Source organism: Channa argus, chromosome 16 (genome assembly GCF_033026475.1).
Source record: "Channa argus isolate prfri chromosome 16, Channa argus male v1.0, whole genome shotgun sequence".
Classification (NCBI taxonomy): Eukaryota; Metazoa; Chordata; class Actinopteri; order Anabantiformes; family Channidae; genus Channa; species Channa argus.
The window spans coordinates 13,697,501-13,722,502 of record NC_090212.1 but is presented as its reverse complement, the minus strand read 5'-3'; the positions used below and the strand labels follow the sequence as shown (position 1 = coordinate 13,722,502).

The window sequence follows — 25,002 nt, the reverse complement described above, 5'->3', positions numbered from 1 at the left end:
AATGTTCTTGTGAGGGAGATGACTCACCAGCAGCCTGAGGTGTCGAGAGGAGATAGGGCAAATTTCTCTTTCACTTCTCTTTCTATAGCCTGTGTATTAGTTTTCACTGCTGCTAATGTAGCAGGCTTGTGTTGCCTGCTTTGGTGTTTATTTAGGCATTGTCTCATTATCGGCTCTATTTTATTGAGTGCTTTTTAGACAGCCATTTAAAAGTGTCTTTTTCTGGCCTTATGTTATAGTTTGCATTGCATCCATGTGAGGTCATGTTGGTGTTTGTTTTGGGTATGTCTCCAGCCTTCAGTTTTGTACTGGTTATTTAAGGCATTTGAACCATGACTAATTGACTAGGTAGTTTGCAGCATTCAGATTAGATGCACCGCTGGAATTAATGGTCGAGTCTATGATCGCGTGTTATTTATATTTTCAATGGGGCGTGATCAAGGGAAGGAAACTGCAGCAATTCATCCTCTAACTTGAGCTCTCAGTTCCCCCATGACAGCCTAAATTTTTGTTTTAGAGCCTTTACTTGTCTGGATCTTAAGGCAAGTCCATGCTAAAGTCGTTATGGAAATGTAAAAGTATATTTAATTGGTAATAACAGGTGTTGTAGATAGCCATAGAGTTTTATTATATCCAAAACACACGCAGTCACACACAGTAGTGTTTCACACAGTCTTCCATCTCCCCTTTGATTCCTTTTTTGATGATAATCTATAGAATTGGATTTGTATAAAGAGCTTGTGTTTATTTTCCCAATGATGTTTTAATTATTTTTCTTTTCCCTCCCGCAAAAGTCCTACAAGCCAAAGTGGTCTAGTGGACCTTGACCGAGCTTGACAACCTTCCTCTGCTTTAGAAACAGGAGTGAGATGGGGAGGAAAGGGGGTGATGGGAATAAGAAGAGGTTTTGGGGGGGGGGGACTTTTCTCCCCTTTTCTGATGCTAATGAAAGGAGGAATGGTTTTCCAGCTTTAGCTTGCAGAGTGTGTCTCCCCTGCAGCATGCTCCGCTGCCTGGACATTGTGGGAGGACAAAACTCAAGGCCTGGGATCCAATAACGTGAAATTTCAGCAGAGTAGCGGCCATTGTGTAGAGAGAGGCAGCCGGGGAGGGATTGGGTTGAAGGGGGAGATGGAGTGGAGGAAAGGGAGGGTGACTTGGCGAGCACCCAGGGCTCAGACCACATCCTTTCTCGCTCTTCTCTCCTCCTGAACTCTTCGTCTTCCTTTTCCTCCTTCCTTTCTTTTCCTCCTCCTATCTTTCCTTCAGTGCCCATGCCCTCCCCTCCACTCCCTTTTGGGATGAGAAACCCAAAGCTGACACGGGAGCAAATCACGATGGCATCCTGGAGCCCAGTGAGCCATAGGCTGGAGCAGCAGACAAACAGCCACTTTGTCCACTTAGGAAATGGTTGTCCCAAGATCCCCCTTCTCCACCACACACTGAAGCAGCCAGCCTTTAGGCCCAGCCTGCCCATACTCCTTCATCATACTTTCTCTTCTTTTCTTTCTTTCAATTTATTTTAAATGGAATCTAATTTGTAATTTAAGTCATGGCTTTTGTTCATTTAATTCTTTGGCTAGATATGTTCTATTATATAGATGCCATTAAATTCTAGGCATGTCCTTTTTGTGAATATGAAAAACCTTATTCCGATGCTGATGAGAACTGTTTACTGCCACTTTGGTCTCCACCCTGTTCTATCGTGATCCATAGCTACCACCTCCCACCACAGTCCTCCGTCACACTTTCAACCCTCTTTCTGTTTTTCTCTCCTGCTTTTGATCAGAAAAGGAAATCAGTCATCCAGCAGAATGACTTGGATAAACTTGAATAATTTGGAATTGGGGGCTCTTTTTTTTCTCTAACCCCTACCTCGCAGGCCCAGGCCAGCTGATCTGCTTCCGCTCTCAATTGTGTGACCAGTCAACTGTGTGCTCCCAGCAAGGGGCGTGGAGGCCAGCCTTTGTCTTCACCATCCCTTCACCATCCCTCTGTGTGTGTGTGTGGGAATTGTATAGTGTATTGTTGGGTGTTGGTTGAGTTTAGTTCTTGCTCTGCATGTTTAGAAGTGCACTTTACAGTGTTCATGTAAACTATTTACAGTTATGCTGCAGTAATTTTTAGTTTTGAAGATATGTCTTCAATTCATATTCAAGGTCAACATTGGTATTTTTCAGCTAAATACAAAAATGCATACACACGGTCCGCTTAACTTCCTCTCTGGGCCCCCCTCCCTGTGAGTGTTGTGGTTGCTAGCATGTGTTTGATGGTAGGTCCAAAGGGTCAGGCCCTGGTCATTGTGGCCTGGTCGTAGCTGAGCGACACCACCGCCTGCCTTCTGTTTACCCCAGGGACCCCTGCCTGACTGACAGCTCCTTCTGCACCCATCACCCGCATCCTTTATAGGGGCAATACACGGATGTAACAGCAACAGTATTTCTCTATTTTACTGCCTGTTGTGCTGCTCAAAAATTCATTTTTCTACTATGGTAGGGGTTCTTGATTAAGATGATGTGCTACTTCTGTGGCACTGTAATAGAGTAACCAGAAAGGGTGTTGCTTGTTGATTGTAAGGGGGAAGTTGGCTGTGGATGTGTTTTTCTCTTAGTTTCCCATATTTAGTTGCTGTTGTCTATACTCAAGGCATGACATGAGAGAGATAACTGATGATTGCAATATGAATACAGTTATGTTAATAATATAATTAGTAGTTAGCATTTGTTTGCTTCCTGACTGAAGCTTGCTGAGATTATCGACTAAATGACATGACTTTAGATAGTGTGAACAGCTCCAACCCCATTCACATTCCCATAGCGATTTCTAAAACACTAAAAAAAATCCATAATACCACAAAATCCAACAATCGAACACATCCTCCTTTGACAGCATGTCATGTAATATACTGTGTTTAGGATAATAATGGTAGGTTTTAGGAAAAGGGTTAATAATGTGGTTTAACACCACACAACAAAATTAAACCGTAAGGAGCACCATGTCCTGTGCACCGTAGGTATACGCAGGCTAAACATCACGCCTTGACAGAAGAGGCGAGTTCACTGGCGAGTACATGGATCAAAGTTCAGACATGTCTGTGATAACAGCAGAACCGGGAGGACTGAATACTGTATAAGTTCTTTTTTTTTTTTTTTTTTTTTTTTAGACAGCAGAGATTACAGCTACAATGAAGAAAAAAGACTTATCATGTGGACCTTGTTGTGATCATGTAAAGTACCCCCTTTGCTGCATTTTTAGTTTTTCAGATGCTAGAAATAGTTTAATTTTCTTAAAATCTTCCAATAGCTTGCGTTTATGTGGTTGGTAATTTGTGTTGACATGTTGAAAGAAATCTCAAGGAACACCCTTTTTTTTTTTCCCCCTCACAAAGAACAGAGAGATAGCGATGAGTTTAGGATGCTAGTGGATTGCACGCTAGCACAGACGTCATGTAATGACTTAGGCTCTCTATGGAGTATAATTAATAAATTATAACATGGTATAATGTGTTGGCTGTTGTCTGCGAAAAACGTGCCATCCTCTCAAAATCTAATTTCATTCTTCTAGTCCTATTTTCTAAATAGGTTTGAAATTTTTCTACATTTCATGCTAGTCTGACCCAAGTATATTAAACTAGGAGTATGGAATTTTTTAGTTTAGAATAAAAACATTTGCATATTTGTCATGCTACAATTGCAGCAATAAAAATGTGAAACTTTGACTAGACATTGATCCTGCAATAATTGATTTTCTTGCCAATTAGAGGCAAATGGAAAGTTGTAAACATGACACTTAACATTACACGACCTCTCTAAAGTTTATACAGCAACAGTTTTTATTTACATTCAACATTAATGGTGTAACATTTCAATTCATTTGGAGTCTTGTTTCTGGCCACATACAGTAGCAAATGTAGGTGCACTATTTACACCTTTTTACACCTGTATTTTATGTCTACAGTAAAAATGAGCTTTATTGTGCTAAAACTGTATAAAGCTATATAAAGCAGAGTCTAGCTTCTGTTGGGTCACTAATATGGGTCAAAATTATTAATACAATTAAACATGTATATGTTAGAAGGAGGTGGAAGGGGCTGGTGGGGAGCAAAGGGAGTTTTTCCTCTCCACTGTTAGATAGGGCTTGCTCAAGAGGGAATTGTTGGGTTCTCTCTATACATCTTTATAGTCTTGACTTTATTCTGTGAAGTGCCTTCAGATGACTTTGTTGTGAATTGGCGCTATATAAAAAAAGTTGAATTGAATTAGTATGTTTGGTAACAATGTTTTTTACATATTTATTACTTATTTATTATGCTCATAGGTCTTTGGGTAGAAAAACTTTGGTCAACTATCAACATAAGTTAGGAAATCGATTCAAGGGGGAAAAGGTTTAACTTTCACTTTTATTTATTTATATTTCATTAAGTCTAAAGATGTTTTGCCTTGTCCCTACAGGGGTCCGCACATTTTTTTGGCATGGGCTTTTTACACCGGATGCCCTTCCTGCAGCAACCATCCCATTCTATCAAGCACCAAGGTGGCCTTTGGGTCAGGTCCCTTGGGGAGCAGCTATGTAATACCTTACACATTGTCAGTCAGTGACAGTTCTCACCATGAATCACTGTTTCCTCTTTGGCCACTGTTGGAGACAAAATATTTGACAAACGTTTTAGATTGTGATGTCAGCCTTATTGGTTAATGCCAGATATCGGCAAAAGAGCTACAGTATGTGTCATGGGAAGACATCCGTATACATTGCCTATTTTACCTCTTAGGCTATCCTCAGCACTTTCAATATGTTACCATAGGTTTAAGCTAAATGCTTATCTCAGCCCACTGTGCCCTATGCTGTTTTTACTGGCTTAAAGCTCCCTATGTTATCTAATCAGGGAAAAATCTGATATTGAGCATTGAATGAAGGGAGAGAAGCAAAGCTGTTGGTGAAGAAAAGACATTGGTGTAATGAACAGTTGAATGCAAAATTGTTAAAACAATACATCTATGAGATAACTATATATTGTAATACAATAATTCAATATTTTGTGCCCTATTATAAGGATTCACAGTAGACCTTTACATGTGGACCATTAAACGTTAAGACAGTTCAGCCTTTTTTAAGGTTGAGGATGTTTGATGTTTAAATGATGACATCAGTATTTGTTGTTGTTTTTCTAGCAAAATCAAACCCTGTCATATTTTGGTAAATGCTCTCATAATATGGAAAATAATCTCCCTTAGCTTTCATTCCTGCTTTATGAAAACATTTCACCTCTCTTTATCTTTTTATGAAGGTTCATAGATGTTATGTAAAATGAATACCTATCTTGCAGGCTATGCAATTTTATGGAAGGAAAAATGTATATATTTTTTCATATAATGTTTAATCTTTTATTTTGTTGTGTTGCAAAGCACACTCTTAACACTACACATCAGAATCAGAATCAGAAATAGTTTATTAATCCCTGAGGGGAAATTGCTTTTGTCCCAGATGCTCCATGCCAGAGTAGGAAATTGTGTAGAAGAATACAACATATAAACATAGAGAAGACAATAAATGAAATATAAAGTAAAAAATATAATCAGAGTATCTGATCTTGGAGGGAGGGGTTATAAAGATTGATGGCCACAGGAAGGAATGACGCTCAGTATTGCTCTTTGGTAGTATGAGTCTTGAAGGTCCTCCTATGTGTCACCAGCATGTCATGTATAGGAATGAGGAACCATTCTCCATTAGACCTTGTGGCTTGGACAGCATCTTTCTGCCTGACACTGATGTTAAAGTCTCCATTTCCATCCCCACAGTGTCACTGGACCCATTTATTTAGTTTGTTGATGTCTGCAGCTCTGTCCACAGAATTGCACTGGCAACCATAGACTCATAAAACATCCTCAGCATGCTAACATATGTTAAAGGACCTAAGCCTCCTCAAAAAACAGAGGCGGCTCTGGCCCTTCTTGTAGAGGGCTTCAGTGTTCTTACCCCAGTCCAGTTTATTGTCAAACACTCCCAGGTATTTACAATCCTCCACAACTTCCACACTGTGACCCAAAATAGAAACTGGAGCCAGTAGTAGCCTTAGCCCTCCTCAGATGCGCAACCAAATCCTTTGTTTTCGCCACATTGAGCTGCAGATGGTTATGTTAACACCGTGTGACCCCATGTGAAGTTATCCACCACAGCCCTGTATTCAGACTTGTCACCCTAACTGATACATCCAACTATGACAGAGTTATCAGAAAACCTCTGAAGGTGGCACGACTCTGGTAGCAGGTATAAAGGGTGAAGAGGAAGGGAGGGGGGACAGTCCTATGTGGGGCCCCTGATGGTGCTGAAAGCACTGGAGTAGTCAAAAAACATGACCCTCACAGTATAATTCAGGGGGAGTCATACATCAAACAGTATAAAGCGATACCATGGATGTAGTAGTGTGTAATTGGTGTGAGAGCAAAATGGGCATCAAATGAACACAATTAGTTTGGGTTTTTAAATATTTCATTTACTTACTTGTGCCAAGCAAACTAAGCAACATTAGAAACCTCTATTCTGAGGATTCTATGGAAACCCAGGTTGAGCATGATTACAAACTTCAAAGGCTCTGAGATGACATAATCCGAACTCCAAGTGATGTCATCTGGAGGCATTTTTCAGCTAGACATAGAGAGATGTTTTATTGTAGGGAAGTCTGTGGGAAGATTTATGGCATTGAGTTACATGAACTACTCAAACTGAATACAAAAGAAGCAAGTTCAAAATCAGTGAAGGCATCCCCTAAATTTTAGTAGAAATTTTAGTCTTTAACCATTACACATGTTTTATTGGTTTTATTACATAATCCACTTTACTTATGTGCTTTCAAAAGTGTAAATGAATTCAAGTGGATCATAACAATCTGTCTCCTGCTTTGGAGAAAGAAAAAGGCAAACCCTGCAGCCTGTGCACCTGGCAGCACCACACCTGTGCCCACGTCAGACTCACACAACTTTGCCACCTACTCAAGATTATTTTACAGTATGGAGATAATTTTTTGGTCTGAGATACAACTATGCTCTACACTTTTTACATTGTTGAAAATGTACTAATCCATTTGAAGAAGAAAAATAATGATTATAACTAAAAAGAAACAGGGCAACGTCACCTAGAGCCCCTGTTGTGTGTATTCTTGTTTGCAGCAACCTGCTTTAGGGGAAAGGTTGCAAATCAGTAGTTGCTAGAGCCTGAATTTGTCCAGTTGGTCAGTCACCCTCTGGTAAATATTAAATTAAATGGCTGCTTCAGACTTTAGAAATCATGTGCAGATTGAAAATGCAGAATTTATATTAGCTTGTGGTAAGTAATAGCCTCCGCTACTAGCAGTTATTTTTTATGTAATGTCAGTATCATAGTTTGATGTGACAGGTATTTAACTATAAACATTTAAAAAAAAAAAATGGACCAATGTGATGTAGACATAATCTCTGTATATGCTGTTCCTTACATTTACCAACCATTCTGTGCAGGCTACATGTACAGGCTACAACTAGTTTATGCTTTGCTTTACCTATATTACCTTGGCTCATATTTCATGGAGCCTGTGTATTTCTGGTAATGTTTTTTTTAGTCCTGGTAGTAGAATGTCCTCAATGAATTATAGGTGAATTATAGAAAACTGTTAGATGCTGATTACTGCTGATTATGTTCACTAACAGCATTGGTCTTTTCCTTTTCCCATTTCTCATTCCTTCTACCATCTATGTTTCCCTCCCTTTCTGTCTTCTTTTTCTCCTCTACAGTGACAGTTATGCGCGTGTGAGAGCAGTGGTCATGACTCGGGATGACTCCAGCGGAGGGTGGCTTCCCCTTGGGGGCGGAGGACTTAGCTGTGTCACCGTTTATAAGGTCAGCCGGGCAGAGGACAGCAGCAGCACCCACAGTGGAGGCAGCAGTGGAAGCAGCAACAACCTCAGCCCCTGTAGCCCCAGTCCTAGTCCTAGCCCCAGCCCCAGTCCCAGTCCTAGCCCCAGCCCCACGGCTGTGGAGTTCCACATCAAGGGCGAGAGGCTCAAAGACAAATTGGTAAGGGAACACATAACTCATAAGTGTGAAAACAGGATTATTCCTGCAAAGAATTTGTGCAGAGACTTTTGCCTCTGTTAAATTTCCAGCCACCTCCAGCTATCTCCAAAGTTGTGGTGGGACTCTTCATGGAAAACAAAATTTTCTAACTACTGTCTGCATTTCATCAAGCATTTAATTTAAGTGTGTGTGTGTGTCATTGGCAATGTACATCAGCTTTACTTGTATAATAGTTTTGTGAAAGTTCTATTAATGTGCAAGCATTACATCATAGCTCCCTTGTCACAGCTCTGCTGGTGCTTAGACCGTCTTTTTCAACAGCAACTTAAACGAGTCTGACATTAGATTTCTGCTTCCCCTGTTAACAAAGTTTGCTGTAAACTGAAACTTGGCTGCCACCTCCCCGTTTTTTGCCAGCAATGTTGCAAGTTAATGTCTGATCTGCTTTTGCTAGCTAATGTTAATTTACAGAATTGAAAAGATGTAAGGCTACTATGAGAATTGCTGTGGTGTGTCATTTCTGTAAGTCTGAGGGGCGGAAGCCTTAACAGCGCTGTGTAAGCCCATAGATTGATTGTACATATGAGGTAAGAGGCTCACTCTGTGACACTGATAGAAAAAGAGTGGGTGACTTTTATAGTAAAACCATCAAGTCATCACATTTTGAACTAGGACCTTTAGCATTTGGAGCAAGAAGCTGCTAGAAAATAAGAGCCAAAGTGCTGTGAATACATGTGGTAGTGGCATTTGAAATTTTTCTGTTGCCAAGTAGCCCACTGTATACAGAATATTTATTTTCACCGAGTATTCTGAGCACCTTTGAGGATGATATCAGTCAAATATGATTTTTATTTTCAGAGTTAGAGCTGAAGGTTTTAAAGATTATCAGGCTGCAACTGAAAACTCTTTCTTTGTCCATCGGTCGATCTGTTATCTTAACCTGTTTTAACTGCTTATCCTGTTCAGGGTTGTGGGGGCTGGAGCCCATCACAGCGGTCATTAGGCAAGAGGCGGGGTACACTCTGGACAGGTCATCAGCCTATCTCAGGTCCAACTCTGTCCTCTTAAACTACAATTTAATTTTTTAATTTTTTTTTTGCAAAACTTCATATTATCTAGTCAGGGCGTGATGTGAGATAACATGGCAGGTCTTCTAAGAATGGTTGTTCCTCATACTTTGATCTACCTACCTGTAATATTGGAAAATATGAGGTTAAAGTGATCTGAGCTGAAAACTACATTCAATGTATTTACACTACCATTACAGCTGTCATGCTGTGGAATTTAAGTACCCTTTAACTTGTTTAAACAAAAGAAATGTAAAAAGTCTTAGCTTAGCCAGTTGAAGGCATGGTACATATGCACATATGTGTGTGTACATGATCAGGAGTTACCACCTATGCCTCATTTTGAAGCTGGGAAAACCCTTAAAATAGTTCTTATATACAGTATGATACATGTCTTTAATTTATATTACTATACATGTTACAAGCTGGCTATTCCATTTTCCTTTTATATTTAGTCATTCCATCTTTCACGCTCCTTCAGGTGTGCATAACAGATATGTTCTTGGATGAGATTACCATGAGCCCTCTCCCTGTCTCAGTCACATACACATTCATAGGAAGTGGTTGTTTGGCTTTCCTCCATGGCGCAGGTATCTGAAAATAGGAGCAAACTGCGTGATGCTGTGATGCATGATGACATCATCAGAGAGAAGGGCAGATTACTCAGGAAAGGAGAATGTGGGATGAGGGATGTGGGAAACACACAAAGAGCCTAGAAGGATTCTGGGGTGGAAATTCACGCACTCTCTCCTTCTTTTCTATGAGTATGTACTGAGTACAAACTGTACTGCGCATGACATACAAGTATAAATACATTATCATGGTCAATCTTATTGATTGACAAAAATTTCCCAAAAAATAACTTGTTACAGTGAACAGATCGCTGAAAAATAATCCACCTTAATTAAAAATATTAAGCAAAAATGTATTGACTGCTAAAACATCACTGGTGCAGCCAGTTACCTTTAGAATTCACATGATTGGTAAAATGGAGATTGCCTGAGTTCGATGACTGTGTTTAAATATACCAGTATCTAGAGATGAAATTTAGGTCACCAGATCATTTGTCATATCTGCTACTCTACAAACATACAAATTTGTATTTTTTAATTTACTTCAACATACACATGAAGCACCGACAAGTTAGTAAGACCTGGTAGTCTAATAAATAAATTAACTTTTTGGGCCATTATATTAAGGACAATAATAATGCTTATTGTTTAATTTCCATTTGATACAGGCATATCATTTTAGTGTCACCTGCACCCTTGTGGCTTGACAGGTGTGCTACACCCTGTACCAAAAAAACATTTAAGAGGTACTAAAATGTTGTAGTGGGCTACGGACTGATAGCAAATTTGTAGGGGATCATAGTTTATAAATAGCAGAGTGAGAGCTGATTTGGATATTCTGCTATTTATGTGAGAACATTATGACAATATGCACGCCACTTCAAAAGCCTGTTTATGTGTTACAACTCCGTGTTAAGGTCGGGGTTTTGATTGGGGTTAGGGCAGGGAAATTGTAAGGGTTAGAGTTAGCTATCTAGTTGGAATGGAAAGGCTAAGAATCTAGAAAATATATTATGTTAATGAATGTCCTCACTTTGATGGCCATGCATTTATGCACATTTTAATAATTTCTGAATACTGATAATGTGATAATTGTGATCACTATAATTGTATAATCAAATGTAAAGGGAGGGCCAATTGATGGTGATTTGGAATCTTGGCAAAAAGCTACACCAAGAAGAAAAAAAAGAACTCTCCACGTAACTTGAGTACTGTTAAATCTGTCATTAATAAATGGAAAGAATTTGGCATATGTGTACATCTGTGTAAAGCAGGCAGTCCTCACACCCTGAGTGAACCTACAAGAAGGGGACTTGTGAAGGAGGTCAGTAAGACACCTATTTTTTTTTTTCTGGAGGAGTTAGAAGCTTCAGTTGCACTGTTGGAAGAGACTGTACATACTACAGCTGTTACCCAGGTTTTGTAGTGGATGTGCTGCAGTTTGACTTAGTTTAAATGTGTTTGGCAACCTGTGTAACATATACTCAGAGAAACCCATAAACTGCAAATTACATGGTCATTCTTTTACTTCACAATTAAAGTAACAAGGCCTCAAAAGATTAAGTTGTACATTGTTGCACAGATCCTTAAGGCTAATGCTGTAGATTCTGTAATGTTTATGACCTTATTCTTTATATACTTTTGATTCTGTTGTGCAAATATAAAACAGATCTTTTACATGCTTGGTGGCTTCTGAATATCGAAAGTTAAAAGGCTTTTTACAGCTGGGCGTCTAAATCAACTTTTTAAAATTATCTTTGGGTGAAAACATTTTATGTGTGTTTTGTGTTTATGGTGTGTTTGTGTTTTGCGTGTTGCTATTGAAGCATGTGTGGCACAGGAAAAGAGTATGGTGGGAAAAAAACTGTTGTTCAGACAGGGTAGACATGGCTTAGAGACCCTGGCAAATGTTATGGGATGTGGTAAAGCACCCCTATCCCTGCCAGTCTACCCCCAGCCACCACAACAAACACCCTGCCATATGAATGTCTGCTGAGATGCCACCCAGTGCCAAGGTACTGGCATCAACTACAGCCAGAGCATCAGATGAAGAGCAGTGGGTCCAAAAAACAACAGCAACATGAAGTATGAAATCACATAAGAATATGTTAGCCATAAACAGACGTTATCAGTAGTTGTTCCAATTGATTTCAATGGTAAATGAAAGACCATAATTATGTTGCATGACTGATGTTTAAACCTGGGGGGAAAAAAGAACCTAGGGGAGGAACTCCTGAATGTTTGAATGTTGTTTAGTTTGATTTGCTATGTACAAACAAAATGAAAATGCTTTTTGTAGACATTTATTATTTCTTTTTAAGGGATCTAATTTCAGTGTTTTAATTTGGTAAGGAAATGACAAAATAGAAAGGCACAGTGACATCTCCTGTCCCAGACAGGAACATGAGGTACATAGAGGAAAACGGACGAGATACACTGATCTTGAAATCCTAAAGGCAGAATTTCAGTGTTTCGTGTGCTTAGAATCGAGACGAAATGGTACAAAAGGATTTGTATAGTCAAAGAGCAGGAAGCAGAGGTGGAGCCAGATAGACTGGAGACAGATAAAGTAGAGGTGGAGGGGATCTGTCTATAAGCGCAGTGATGCGGCACAGAGTGTACTGGTGATGACTCAGCTGGCTCTTCATATAGCTACCAATCACTCCTCGCTCTCTCTCTCGCTCTCTCTCTGTCTTTCTCTGTCTCTCTCTCATTCTCACTCTGTCTCTCACACACGCACACACTCTGCACTGTGAATCTCTTCAACTACAGATCTAATTGGTTGAAGATTACCTATCACACAGGCTCTCAGTTTTTTGACAGATTTCTGGCTAAATTCTATGTCACTCTACTTCGTTTTGTGTCATTCATAGTCTCATAACTGTGATTGATGCAGCTGTGAATGTGGTGTAGTCCAGGCTTAATCCAAATGTTTTAGCCCTGGGGCAAAGGCCCTCTGGATACAGTTGTTTGTTTCTACTGTTAATCTTGTTATTTGATTCCATTAACTGTTTCCAGGGGTGGACTGTGGGGTGAGGAGGGGCATGTATAAATTTCAGCTAATATCTGTGACTAATATTTAACAACAACCCCACCTTAATTTTACTGCATACCTTTTTGATGCGTCTTTAGTCAAATTTTACATTATATTCAAACACTACAATTTTTAAGTGCTCAAAACAAACATTACTTAATTCCAAGACAAATACACAAGACTTTTTTTATATTTGTAATTACAGCTCGGATGGCAAAGGTTCTTAGATTCATGTTTGTAGATTGTAGTCTGATTTCTCTTGCCTCGCTTCATGTATTCTACCATTTTCCAGTCTCACGCTATCATTTCACTACTCTGCACAAATCACCTTCGTCTGTCTCTGTCTTCATCCCTCTCCTCCTCCTCCTCCCCCTCCTAGCTTCTCCAGCCTCTGTTACCTTTCTGTCTCTCTTTCTGTCTGTCAGCATGGCTCCTCCTCTCCTTTCTCTGATCACAGTGTGGAATGTGGTGTTAAGTGTCGTCCTTCCATGCAACTGCAATACTTCCTCTTCTGTCGGCCTTGCTTTGCGCTCACCTTACCCACTCCGGCTCCATTCAGTCTCGCCTGCACAATCAGCCCCCCCCCCCCCCCCCACACACACACACACACACACACACACACACTCACACACTCACTCTGTCCTTGCTATTCCATCTACCTCACTTCCATCCCTTTCTTCATCCATTGGCTTTGGATAAACACACAAGCTTAACCCTGCCCCTTCTTCTCTTGCTGATGCATGTACACAAAAGTGACTTGACAGTAGATACTTGAACACAGCTCTTCTATGCAAAACTGTACACTTCCATCTGTATCAGAGTGTAAAATGCAACTCCTGTTTGTCAGAATCACATGTAGACCTGCCCCCTGTGCGACACGTTTTTAAAATATCATCTACCTCATACAACTGCCATGTATCAGCCTCATAAAGCTTTAATGTTGAAAGATTCAAGGGGAACAGTGCTATCTCCTTTTAGCCATTGAGTATTTGTTTGCTATCCTCTGACAAGGAATTTGCACTGTGAAGATGCACAATGTCATAGTTGGGATATTGAGCTTTTCATCACACCTGCTCCTGTGCTAAACACACACATATATACATACAGATAACCATGCTCACACTCACAGATTCACACCCCATTAAGCCCCCTCTAGTGCATGTCAGTAAAAAAAATAAAAATAAATAAAAAACCTCAAAGGCTGTAATGGCTGTCTCTCATTTCATTTAATCTGCCTAGAGGAAGGCCGGGAGCCGGCCCAGTAGCCCTGATTAATAATGGGCTTTGAAAACACTGTTTCTCTTTGCTACACATTTGGACTGCCTGGGTCCAAAACCTAGTCACCCACGCCTCTCCTCAATCACTCAATCACTCTCCTCAATCCCTCAATATTTTTTTGGTTTTGTTAAAATGAGACATTTAAACAGCCCAGGGTTAATGATGATTTAACTTTGCAAAATAATCTTCATGTAAAAAAAAAACAGACATGTAAAGATGACCTAAATGAATTAAATGTAAAAAAAAAAAAAAAAAAAAAAAAAAACCCTCAAAATAATTAAAAGTATTTATCCACTTTTAAAGTAACTCTCGTAAGTATCACTAGTGCAGCCATTTGGTTTCAAAAGTCACACATTTGATTAAATGGAGCTCACCTGAGTGCACTGTAGGTCATTAAAAGACAGTAGTCTGGGGATTTATACAATATCCTCTTAACCATTTCCAAAATAAATGGAAATGATAATTTCCTAAGCTGTGGATACTTTTTTGGCCACTGTATGTTATTGTTTGCGTCTTTAGTTTTCCAGACCTTATATTGTTTAAGTCTCAAACTGTGTATGTTGTCAGGTGGTCCTGGAGTGTATCCTGCAGAAAGACCTTGTTTACAACAAGGTTAACCCCATCTTCCACCACTGGAGAATCAATGACAAGAAGTTTGGACTGACTTTCCAGAGTCCTGCTGATGCCCGTGCCTTTGACCGGGGCATTCGTCGGGCCATTGAGGACATCAACCAAGGTGTGTGTTGGCTTATAGATAATGATGCATGTATGTTTGAATTCCTGTCGTTTAGAGCAGGTCTGACCAAATAACCTCTTCTTATTTCCAACCCTATTAACCAAAAAGCAGTTTGGTTAGGAATTCCCTATAAGAGGTTGCCCTACACTTTGCATTTTGGCAGTCATTCAGTACATGTAAAATGTAAGGGTGTATGAACCCACCCTATTGCCGCTGTTAAAACCCTGTATTCTCTCCTGTTTGTCTCTGGCTTGTAATGGCTGACCTAACATTTTGTTTTAGGAGAGATTCATAGCATTGGTTAGCGTTGATGACTTCCCCCTCCCTACTGCTACCTTCTTCACCCAAGCATGACCCCACCATCTTATCAGTGCCAGCTGCCCAGATAAAGACTACACTTCCTGTAGAGACTGGCAGGGCAACACTGTGCCTAGACAGTGGGAGATATAGAAAAGAAAAAGAGGGTGAGTCAGAAAAAGGGGGCAGGAGTTGAGACACAAAATGGCTTGCAACTTGAGATGGGGCAGAGTTTTAGTCAAGAGAAACATGACCAGGTCCGGCCTTTGTGTAGCTCAGGCTTAGTAGGTAAGCTTGAGGACTGGATGTGGAAGTTTAAAAAGTAGGTGGGGTTTAGACTGACTATAACAGCATTCATACAGACTTTCAAGCTAAACTAGATATCCCACTTGGGTGAAGTTGAGTCTCTGAGTTGAGTTTGTAGCTCATAGGTATAATAAGTATTATTTTTCAGTACAGTGCTAGAGGTTGCAAAGTCATCCAATTAGCAGGAGAATCGCCAAGTTAGCAATCTGCCACCCAGCCCCATATTACACAAGAGACTGGCTGGCTGGCTGGCAGGCTGGGGAGCTATAATCTCCTTTACCCTTCAGACTTGGGAACCCTGGGGAGCATAGACGAGGTACCACAGAACATATCATAAAGGCTTATCATCACTGGGCATCAGTGGCTTCTTGCCCACAATCGTTTATCTGTGATTTGAACTTCCTGGGCACAAGTCCAGGCATAGTCTAGGTGAAAGGTAATCATGGGCTTCAACTGTATGGATGGCTTTTCATACATCTCTACCTGTGTATTTCAAATAAAGGAAGATGTGGATTAAACAAATATTACATTTTTATTCAGTTTTGGGCTACCTGCTTGGTGTGAGAGGTAGTTGGTGTAGGTTATTAACTTAACTGATTAACAGAAAATAATTCACCCAAATATTTTTAGTCAATTGTTCAATTAAGTAAAAGTGAAAGGAAATATATTGATTCTACCCTCTTAAATGTGAATACTTGTCAATATTTACTTAAACCTGAAACAGATTTGGACAGTCTTAAGAAAATAAAATTAAGATGACACCTTGATTTCTTGGAAGCTTTTTATTTTCTCCCGTAATATATAAAAAAATGTAGAAGCAGTTACAGATCCATCCATCATTCTATACCACTTACCTTGTTTATGGATACTGCGCCTGATCCCAGTTGCCACTGGGCAAGAGGCAGTGTACACCCTGGACGGATCAGTCAGACATAGAGACAGACAACTATCCATACTCACTTATTCAAACCTACAGACAATTTAGATTGACCAAATAACCTGCATGTCTTTGGACTGTGGAAGGAAACTGGAGTACCTGGAAGAATACCGACCTGGGCAGGGGGAGAACTGGCAAACTTCACACAGAATGAGCCCCAGCCAGCTGGTGGATTTGAGGTGGCAGTGCTAAGCATTGCAACACCATGCTGTCCTAATTAAAAGATGATAATTGTTAAAAATAATAGTTGTGGCCATAGTTCAGATAACAGGGTGCTCTGTGGAATAAGTTAAATGTCAGTGTAATTAAATACATTTCCCTCACCTCAGGCTGTACAGTCTCTGTCTGCTATAAAACTCTTTCCAGTGAATGTCAGCTACAGAAGGTTATGGTGAGTTTTGTCTCCCCAGTGCCTGCACTACTATCTTCCCCTCTTCCTCTCTCTCTTTCCGCTGCTGCCCCTCCTCTTTCTGTTCTTCTCCCTCTCTTTCCTGACATATTCGGTATTCTGGCGGTGTTGTGTAATGCCTCTCCACAGCACAGGCAGGATCTTCTGTATTCCTGTTGCATCGTACCACTGTGTGAGTGTGTGTGGGGAGAGAACAGGGTAGTGAGAGAGAATATGTTTTGCCTCTGTGTATGTGTGTGCATGTGTGTGTATCAGTCTTGCAGTCCTCAGTTGCCATAGCAACTCCGGGCACATGGCTCAGGCAGCTTCACCGCCCAGCACTGCCAGAGTCGTGCTGCAGGAAGCCTATTTCTCTATTGTGGTGAAATTCGTACAAACACAAACACTTTCCTCCATGTGAATTAGAGTAAGTCAGACTGATGGACAGACTAACACAATCCCAGTAAATTCTTCTGTCCCCTCTGTGGAAGACAGCATACTCATGTGTTGCTGTATTTGCTCTTTAATGCAGGCAGGCCATGTAACTCATTGCTTCAAAAGAGGCCTTGGTCATACTATACTAAGTTGTTTTGGGTTTTTTTTTGGGTTTTTTTAAAAACACTTTTTCATGCCCCAGGTACAAACATCCCCTCTACCCCAGAGGAAATGGTTGAATCCATGTTTTCTGCAACATTACAGAAGGCCTAGTCCGTATCATTTTCTCTTCCATGCAGTTTTCTTTTGTTTAGAATATGGCTGCTGCTGTTGCTACTACTTAAAGTTAAGTGCTAGGTGTGTTTTCATCAGACGCACAATAGAATTATGTGTACAAACACATAATGCATCTGAAGATTATAACTGATTTTTATCTTTAAAACTAAAGGTGCACCCATGTAACACACATTATATACAGTAGGCCCAATACTTGACTCATATCCTCATGCTTTGCTCATGCTTCAGACACATTGACCTTCAAAGATAGAACACAAATAGAACAAAACTAACAACATTACATTGTGAGCATTACTTTAGATTCATTCATAATGTAATTCTGGGCAACAAGCTTATCTCAGTTCTCAATGTAAAAAAAAATTGCCCGAAATTAATAAATGGAAAAGGATAACAAAATAACATTTTGTTTAAAATGATTAAAATCATTAGTGGCTGTTCTGGGGTTTTACTATCTGAATCAGTTTAAATATTTGTGGAAATAAAAAGCAGTAATATGGTCAGGCTCATACCTAAAACATAAGCTCCAGCACCAGCAGATGCGGTGTTTGGATACAGAAAAGGCACGTGTATGTTCTATTTTTTAGATTATATACTGTTAATTATTTCTTCTTCTAAGATGTCACTGGAACTGCCTCGTTGGTTGAGTCAGGGAAATGTCAAGTCAGTCCTCTAATGTTTTACCTTTCTGGGTTGTTCAGGTTGTCGGCCATTTGGAGAAGGGGATACTCCTGAGGATGGACTACCGGTAAGTGTGATCAAAGTTACGAGGTTTTAGTGTATCCAAATTCTTTAGTGTATTGGCTTTTGTAATACATTTTTATTGTAAAGTGTTCTACAGAGCAAAGTCAGATTTGCCAAAAATACAATGAAACACATACTCAAGTACCTATGTATTTTTGGGAGATGATAGATTATAATGTGCGCCTTCTGTTGGTCAATGTAAGTCAAAAGCATGTCTTACTCTAAGCTAGATTTATTACCCAACTTTTTCTCACTGTTAAATTAGATGCAGCTCATATGTGGAATCTGAGCCATTTTGTAAGTCTGATGTGTGCCAGTCAGGTGATGACACCTGCCTTTGTTTCTCAACAGCTATTCTTATAGATTTACAGGTGTTTAGCCAGTACGAGCCAGACCCTGAGGTGAAGCTGGGTGTTGTCCAGTGAATGTACTGAAGGCAGGCTTCGCTGTCTGTCAGTCTAACTTTAGTAGCTGTCACTCTTGGTACAATAAATGCTAATATAAAAACTATTGCTTCAGGAGCGGGTCGTTCAAAGGCAACTTGGTTAAAAAAAACCCAAATGTTTTACCTTATGAGTTAGAAGTCCTTTTGTTGACAGGTGGATAAGTTTTGAGGTGCAATATGTTAGGAGTTGTACATAATCAGCCTGTTGCATTACATTGACTGTCAACATAGTATATAGTTTAAGACTGCACACCCATGTTCATTTTTTTTAAGCTATCAGGCCAGTTACAGAAATGTCAGTCACTTGTATTTCTGATTGTTAAGTAGGTGAAGAGACAGTTTTGTGGGAAGAAGGGACATTCTTGAAATAAACTGAGTGACATGAAATACAAAAGCCTCCACACAATATAATGCAACTCTGGTTTCCGAAGTCGGGGTAGGGGATTTGGAAAACCTGGTTTCTGCAGGTAGATTTCTGTCTGAGAGTAATCGGAGAATGCAGATTTATCTTCCGTGTATACGCGTAACCAGGTTTCTGATCTTTCTCCATCTGCCCATGTGAGTAACCAAAGGCTGCAGACAGTAAGCTGCACGCAGCTGAGTCAAAGAATGAATGAAAGGAAAGATCATTAAGGAGTTAACAACACAGGAGTCTCATTTTTAAAACAATGTCTGCATAAGGTCCGACAGACAAGTTCATTTACACAATGAGTTTCGTGGAAGCCTAAGTCACTTTCCCCCGAGGATTTTTAAGATTCAGACCTTTGTTGATCAATCTTTCCTTTCTTTTCCCCACACACACAGGCACAAAGAGAGATAAAAGTCAAAAAACAGCATTTTCCGTCATTACTTCTACAATAAGTCGGAGGTGGAGGAGAAATCTGGTTACTCTTCTGCTGCATGTATATGCGGATTTCTCAAAACCTGGTTACTCAAGTGCATGTAAAAACCGTTACCCGATTACCTGAGAAAGCTGATTTCTCTGAGTACCCCGGTTATTTAGATCCATGTAAATGCGGTCATTGCGTCAGACAGCTGTTGATTCAACTCTGGATTTTTAATACTGTATTGCCGACATGTGGCCTGTGTCCATCAGCAATTCAGATGAAATTTGAAAAAAAAAAGTCAAAAAAATTAGTTTATGATATTAATACAGAATTTACATTATGTGAATAATGATTATTCTGTATTCTGTGTATATAAAATATAGTTTATAATAAGATATAACTTGAATATTTTTTTGCTGTGCCCCCCTTTCTAATTTCCTACCAGTCAAATCATCATTCATTACATGGGTTAAAAAAATCTTGCAATATTTGGGAATATAGCATTGCATGGTTGTTTTCACTTTTTTTCCCGAGACTGTTTATTAAAACATTATTAAAACATCTAAGCTAGATGACTTTTATTTTTTTGGCCCTCGCTCTACGTCTTGTGGTTTAGTTTTGAACAATGAGGGTGTTGGTCTTCTAAGAGACATACAGTATCATCACCTTTGACCTTCCTGAGTTGATGTGGACTAAAAGTGCAGTGAAGGAGTCAGAGCTGCAGTCCTGTTCCTATGGTGAGGTTCCTCTTTAAGGAATCGGCCTGAACATACAGGAAATCCATTGGCACCACTGTTGCTAGGCAGTGGGGGTGTGTGGGGGGGCTAGAAAGAGGTGTTCACAAGTTTCACTGAGTGAGCCACTGAGGGTGTCACCATGGTGATTTGGCATCTAAATGTTGCGGTCGAAGACCTGGGCTCCAGGCAAAGAGAACAGAACCAGTGACAAGTGGTGTATCCTGAGAACTAATAAATACCTTCAAACAGTAAGGTGTTGCGTTATAATTGACCGTCAAGTCACACCACTGTGCCATAAGAATTTTAGCCTTAAAAAAAGTTTTATATTTTAAAAAATTAAATAAACCTCGTGTTTTAGTTTTTTTAGATTGTGTAATTGATGGTTACTGTAAAAAAAACAGCGGATCTTCTCTGGGTAGTAACCTTGTCAGACACCACTATGTCATCAGCATGGGAGGTCACCAACAAGCCTTGTTTGATTCATTGATTAGATTCCACCATCTCTATAAAAATCTGTAGGTCTTTAAAATTGAGTAGAATTCATAATAGCCTTGCATTGCTACAAGCATTTGACATACGTGTGTGTGTGTGTGTGTGTGTGTGTGTTTGAAAAAAAAAGCAGGCTTGTCTATGTATGTGTGCATTTTACTGTACACAGTTACAAGACGGTGTTCTCCACCCACATCCTGCCCACTGCTCAGCAGCCACTCGTATGCCCTTCACAAGTTTACCACATTCTTCCGCTCATACAGAAACACACACACATATAACACATACTCTGTATGCACATGTAACATTTTACACATTCCAAAAAGGGAAAAAAAAAATCCATGGTTGCACAATAACCTACTCAGCTGGGATGACCCACTGTCAGGAACCAGTTCTACCAACTCCTGCTTGGACTAAGTACTTGTTTTTTTGTTTTTTGTTTGTTTGTTTTTCTTAAGCCACAAGAAAACATCGGCATTGAATTTAGCACTGGCAGGAAGCTTTTTCTTATCAGTACACAGAGGTTTGTTGGCCAGTTAACTTATACAACCACACTCAAAGAACAAAAACTTGCAGACTGGTTTGGTGTGGTTAGATAGGGCTAGATAAGGCAGCCAGTAAAGGGGAGTCGTATAAAGGAATAGGTGTAAATGTGCTTATTAACGTTAGAGTTAGACGTGAAGATTGATAAGTCTTGTGTAATTCTTTTTGATATGGAGGTAGTAATAGCAAGTGGTTAACTTAGCTTAGCACAAAAAACTAGAAATAGAGAGAAGCAACAAGCCTGACAATATGCAGTGGTAACTTAATCAGACTGCTAGCACCTCTAAACTACACTAATGAACACAATGTATGCCTTACTATACCAGGGCTCATGCAAAAGACTAGCTGCAGTGTGTTACTTTAGTCTCTGCTGGTCGCACTAAACCAAGGAATATTCCTGCCTGTAACATTCATTTGTTACAGCTGTTGGACAGATTAAACAGGTGACACAACGTCATTAATTAGTGACCATTAGAGGTGCTGCTGAGTGGATTTTGTTACATTTGGACACAGCCAGGCTAGTTGTTACCCTCTGTTTCCAATCTTTGTTCTAAACTTAGCAAACATGTTGCTGCCTGTCGTTTCACATTTTGCTAGGAGTCATTAGGGTGGTATTGATCTTCTTTTCTCCCACAAAAAAAAGGATTAGAACCATTTCCCATCACTTTAAGGGACTAGGCCGTTACTTGGCAGTGCTTCTTTGGTTTTAAGTCAGCAAGACCCAAAGATAAGTAGTATTCACGTTTTGCCCTTTATAAGCAAAGGTTTAGTTCTGGTTCTGGTTCTATTAGTATTAGAAACACAATATATTATACATTTTGTATTAGTGACCTTTTTTCCTTCTTAACTCTTTAGTGCAGAGATTGGGACACTGAGTTGGTTTTAAGGTATGTGGGCCGAACCCAGTCTTCCCCGTCTTTAGCGCCTTTCACTGGATCCCTGATGCTGGTGTGGAGCCAGGTTGCCCCTGGGAGACAAGTCGCTCCCACCATACTCTCTCCTCTCTCCTCTCCCAGCCACATCTCTAGGGTTAGATCAGCTCCAGATTGGCCCCCACGCATGCCTTTGAATGGTGGGGCTTAGGCAAGCACTTTAAAAGGAAGCCCATGTCTGTTTCCCATTTCAGACCCCCCCACCCGCCTCCAACCTCTCCACCCCTCGCTTCTTCTCTGTTTCTCTCATACACACACAGCTGTCATCTGGCTTTTTAAGTTCTCTGCTGCATTTCTCCAGCTGGAGCTGGTTTATGACATTCCCTCAGCAGACTTGGCCTCTTGCTCTCTTTCTCCATTTCTATCCCTCTCTCACACACAGGCACAAGAATACAACACAAACTCATTTTTTCCTGTTCTGTTCTTTCTCTTCTTTCCCTCACAATCTCCTGTTCCTCACATTCCCCTGCAGACGCTGTGGATGTGTGTTACACCACTTGTTATGTTTGGAGGCAACAAAGGAGCAAAGTACACACACACACACACACACACACACACGCGTGCACACACACACCATGTGTTAGCAGTCAGGGGGGCAAGCAGAAAAGAGAAAAGGGGGGGAAAGAGGGGGTGGGGGGTAGGAGTCAAAGGAAGCATCTCTTAGCAACCACAGGACAGTAATTACTGTAGCAGCAGCTGGGAACAAACCAGATTTCCGCTGTGCGTTAAGGCACTGGCGTGGGCTACTTTACACACAGCACTGACTAACCAGAGCCAGCAGCCTCCTCCACACACAGAGCAGAGAGAGAGACCAAGTGTGGAAGAAGGAGAAAAGAGCAGGACTAACACTGCTATGATGGTGTGTGTGTGGAAAAGGGGGACAGCTAGTAAGTGTGCTCATGAACTTATACATGTGACGTTAACCACGACGTGTGTCTGCCTGTGTATTTGTACTTCTTTGTAGGAAATAACATAAGACATTTTTTTGCAGTTTATTTGAGTCAATTTTAGTCTTTATCTATATCCTTTTGAGAAAGAAAACTTGAGTTTGATCTTCTGAATTTATAAAACTGTGATTTAGCTTATTTTCATAAAATTTGCATATGTAATATGATGTTTGGTCTGTGAACAGGTTATAAGTGGTGTAGATGATGATGCTAAAGTAATACTAAAAAGAAAGTGCTTCATTTAAGAGCTGACTATCCTCCCCCATCTCTCTCATCACCTCTGCACACATGAATCATGAAATAACCATCACTTTTGATTTTGTTGCCATGAGTACTAAAGTATTGTTGTATGACTGTATGACTGTTTCTATTTGATCTGTAACTACTTATTTCATTTCTGTGTGGTTGTAATATTTATACTGTATTTGATGCTGCCTGTGCTGTTTACAAGATATTATTTTTAGTCGTCATGATTGATGTCAACAGCAAGCTTTCCTCTTGTAAATATCAGATTATTTGGCATGAGGTAGACAGAATATTTGTTTTTTGTTTTTCTCGTTTTTAGGCCTGTGCTTGTAGATTTTGCTTCAGTTAAAATGTTTGTGGGAACACATGCAAAGCTGATGGGAACTCTGAGTTCTTAACAGAAGGACCTTGAGTCATCACCACACAGCACAGTCACTTGGACAAGCATGGGTGCAAGATGCCCCCTGGTGGTTCCATGTGGAACACAGAGCCTTCACATCCTCAAAACTGTCCCGAAACTAAATTGATCGACCATTAGGGGCTTGACTGTAAAAGGCTGAATTCTGTACTTAAAAAATGTCTTGTAGGTAAAAAGTATTGAGATGTCCTTATATTTGAATATAACTAATCGGTAACCAATTAGTAAACCGATCACTTGCACTTATAGGTTTATGTGGTATTTGTAGTTCTCTGATGTTCGTTGTTGTAAGTACTTCAATCCTTGGTAAAGGGTAAAGTTTTTCTTTCATTATGTTAATCTCACAAACATATAAAAATTGTTTTCTATATTTCTCTAGGTGTGCGATGAACCTCCTTCCATCTGTACTCCAATGAAAGAGCCCTTCTCTCCCCTGAACAACGTTGTATCCACAGAGCCATTCAGAGGTTGCTATGTGCGCGCGCAGCCCTTTGATGAATTTAGCCCCAGCAATCGCCGCTACCTGCCTCCACAGGTCTGCCACTTCTTCACAAATCCTATCCCACCTTGATAATAATAATTGCATGGGGTGATCAGTGCCACATAGAAGCTTGAGAGACAAAATTCTATGAATGAAGTTTAAGTATTGCCTTTTTGAATAATCTTAATATCCCCTCTTTTGAAGGTCTCCTTTAAGCCTACTCGTCATGTCAGTTTTCACATGGACGATGAGGAGATTGTTCGTATCAACCCACGCAAAGATGTGCTTATTCGTGGCTACGAGGATTATCGCCATCCTGTTATGTGGAGACAGGAGGCTGATCGTGAGGACCCGGACTTCCCCAGCTCCTTCCACAAACTGGACAGTAAGAAGTGTGAATACCTCTTCCCTGATGGCCCTGGTGGGGAATCCCACTCTGGCCCCAGTATTGGCATTGGAACAGGTATGGGTCTGGGTCTGGGCAAGGACACAGCCATTAAGACTCAGCCTTCACCCCTGTTAAAGTCCAAGAAGGGCAGACGGCGGCGAGAGGATGGGGAGCGTTCACGCTGCATCTACTGTCGGGAGATGTTCAACCATGAAGACAACTGGCGGGGGCAGTGCCAAGATGCCCCCGACCCGATCAAGCAGTGCATCTACAAAGTCAGCTGCATGCTGTGTGCTGAGAGCATGCTGTACCACTGCATGTCCGACTCCGAGGGCGACTTTTCAGACCCCTGCTCATGTGACACATCTGATGAGCAGTTTTGCCTACGCTGGCTGGCTCTGGTGGCGCTCTC

At 40.4% G+C, this 25,002-nt stretch overlaps 1 protein-coding gene across 1 annotated transcript in view; it reads left to right on the top strand.

Annotated features, from left to right (window-relative positions):
* Positions 1-25,002, top strand: part of spred1 (sprouty related EVH1 domain containing 1) — a 35,082-nt gene that overhangs the window by 6,445 nt on the left and 3,635 nt on the right. Inside the window, exons 2-6 of the mRNA XM_067479529.1 lie at positions 7,767-8,049; positions 14,568-14,736; positions 18,095-18,141; positions 24,101-24,256; positions 24,407-25,002. The exon at positions 24,407-25,002 is cut by the window's right edge and continues 3,635 nt beyond it. Of these exons, the coding sequence (XP_067335630.1) occupies positions 7,767-8,049; positions 14,568-14,736; positions 18,095-18,141; positions 24,101-24,256; positions 24,407-25,002 (1,251 nt within the window). The remainder of the gene's footprint in view (positions 1-7,766; positions 8,050-14,567; positions 14,737-18,094; positions 18,142-24,100; positions 24,257-24,406) is intronic.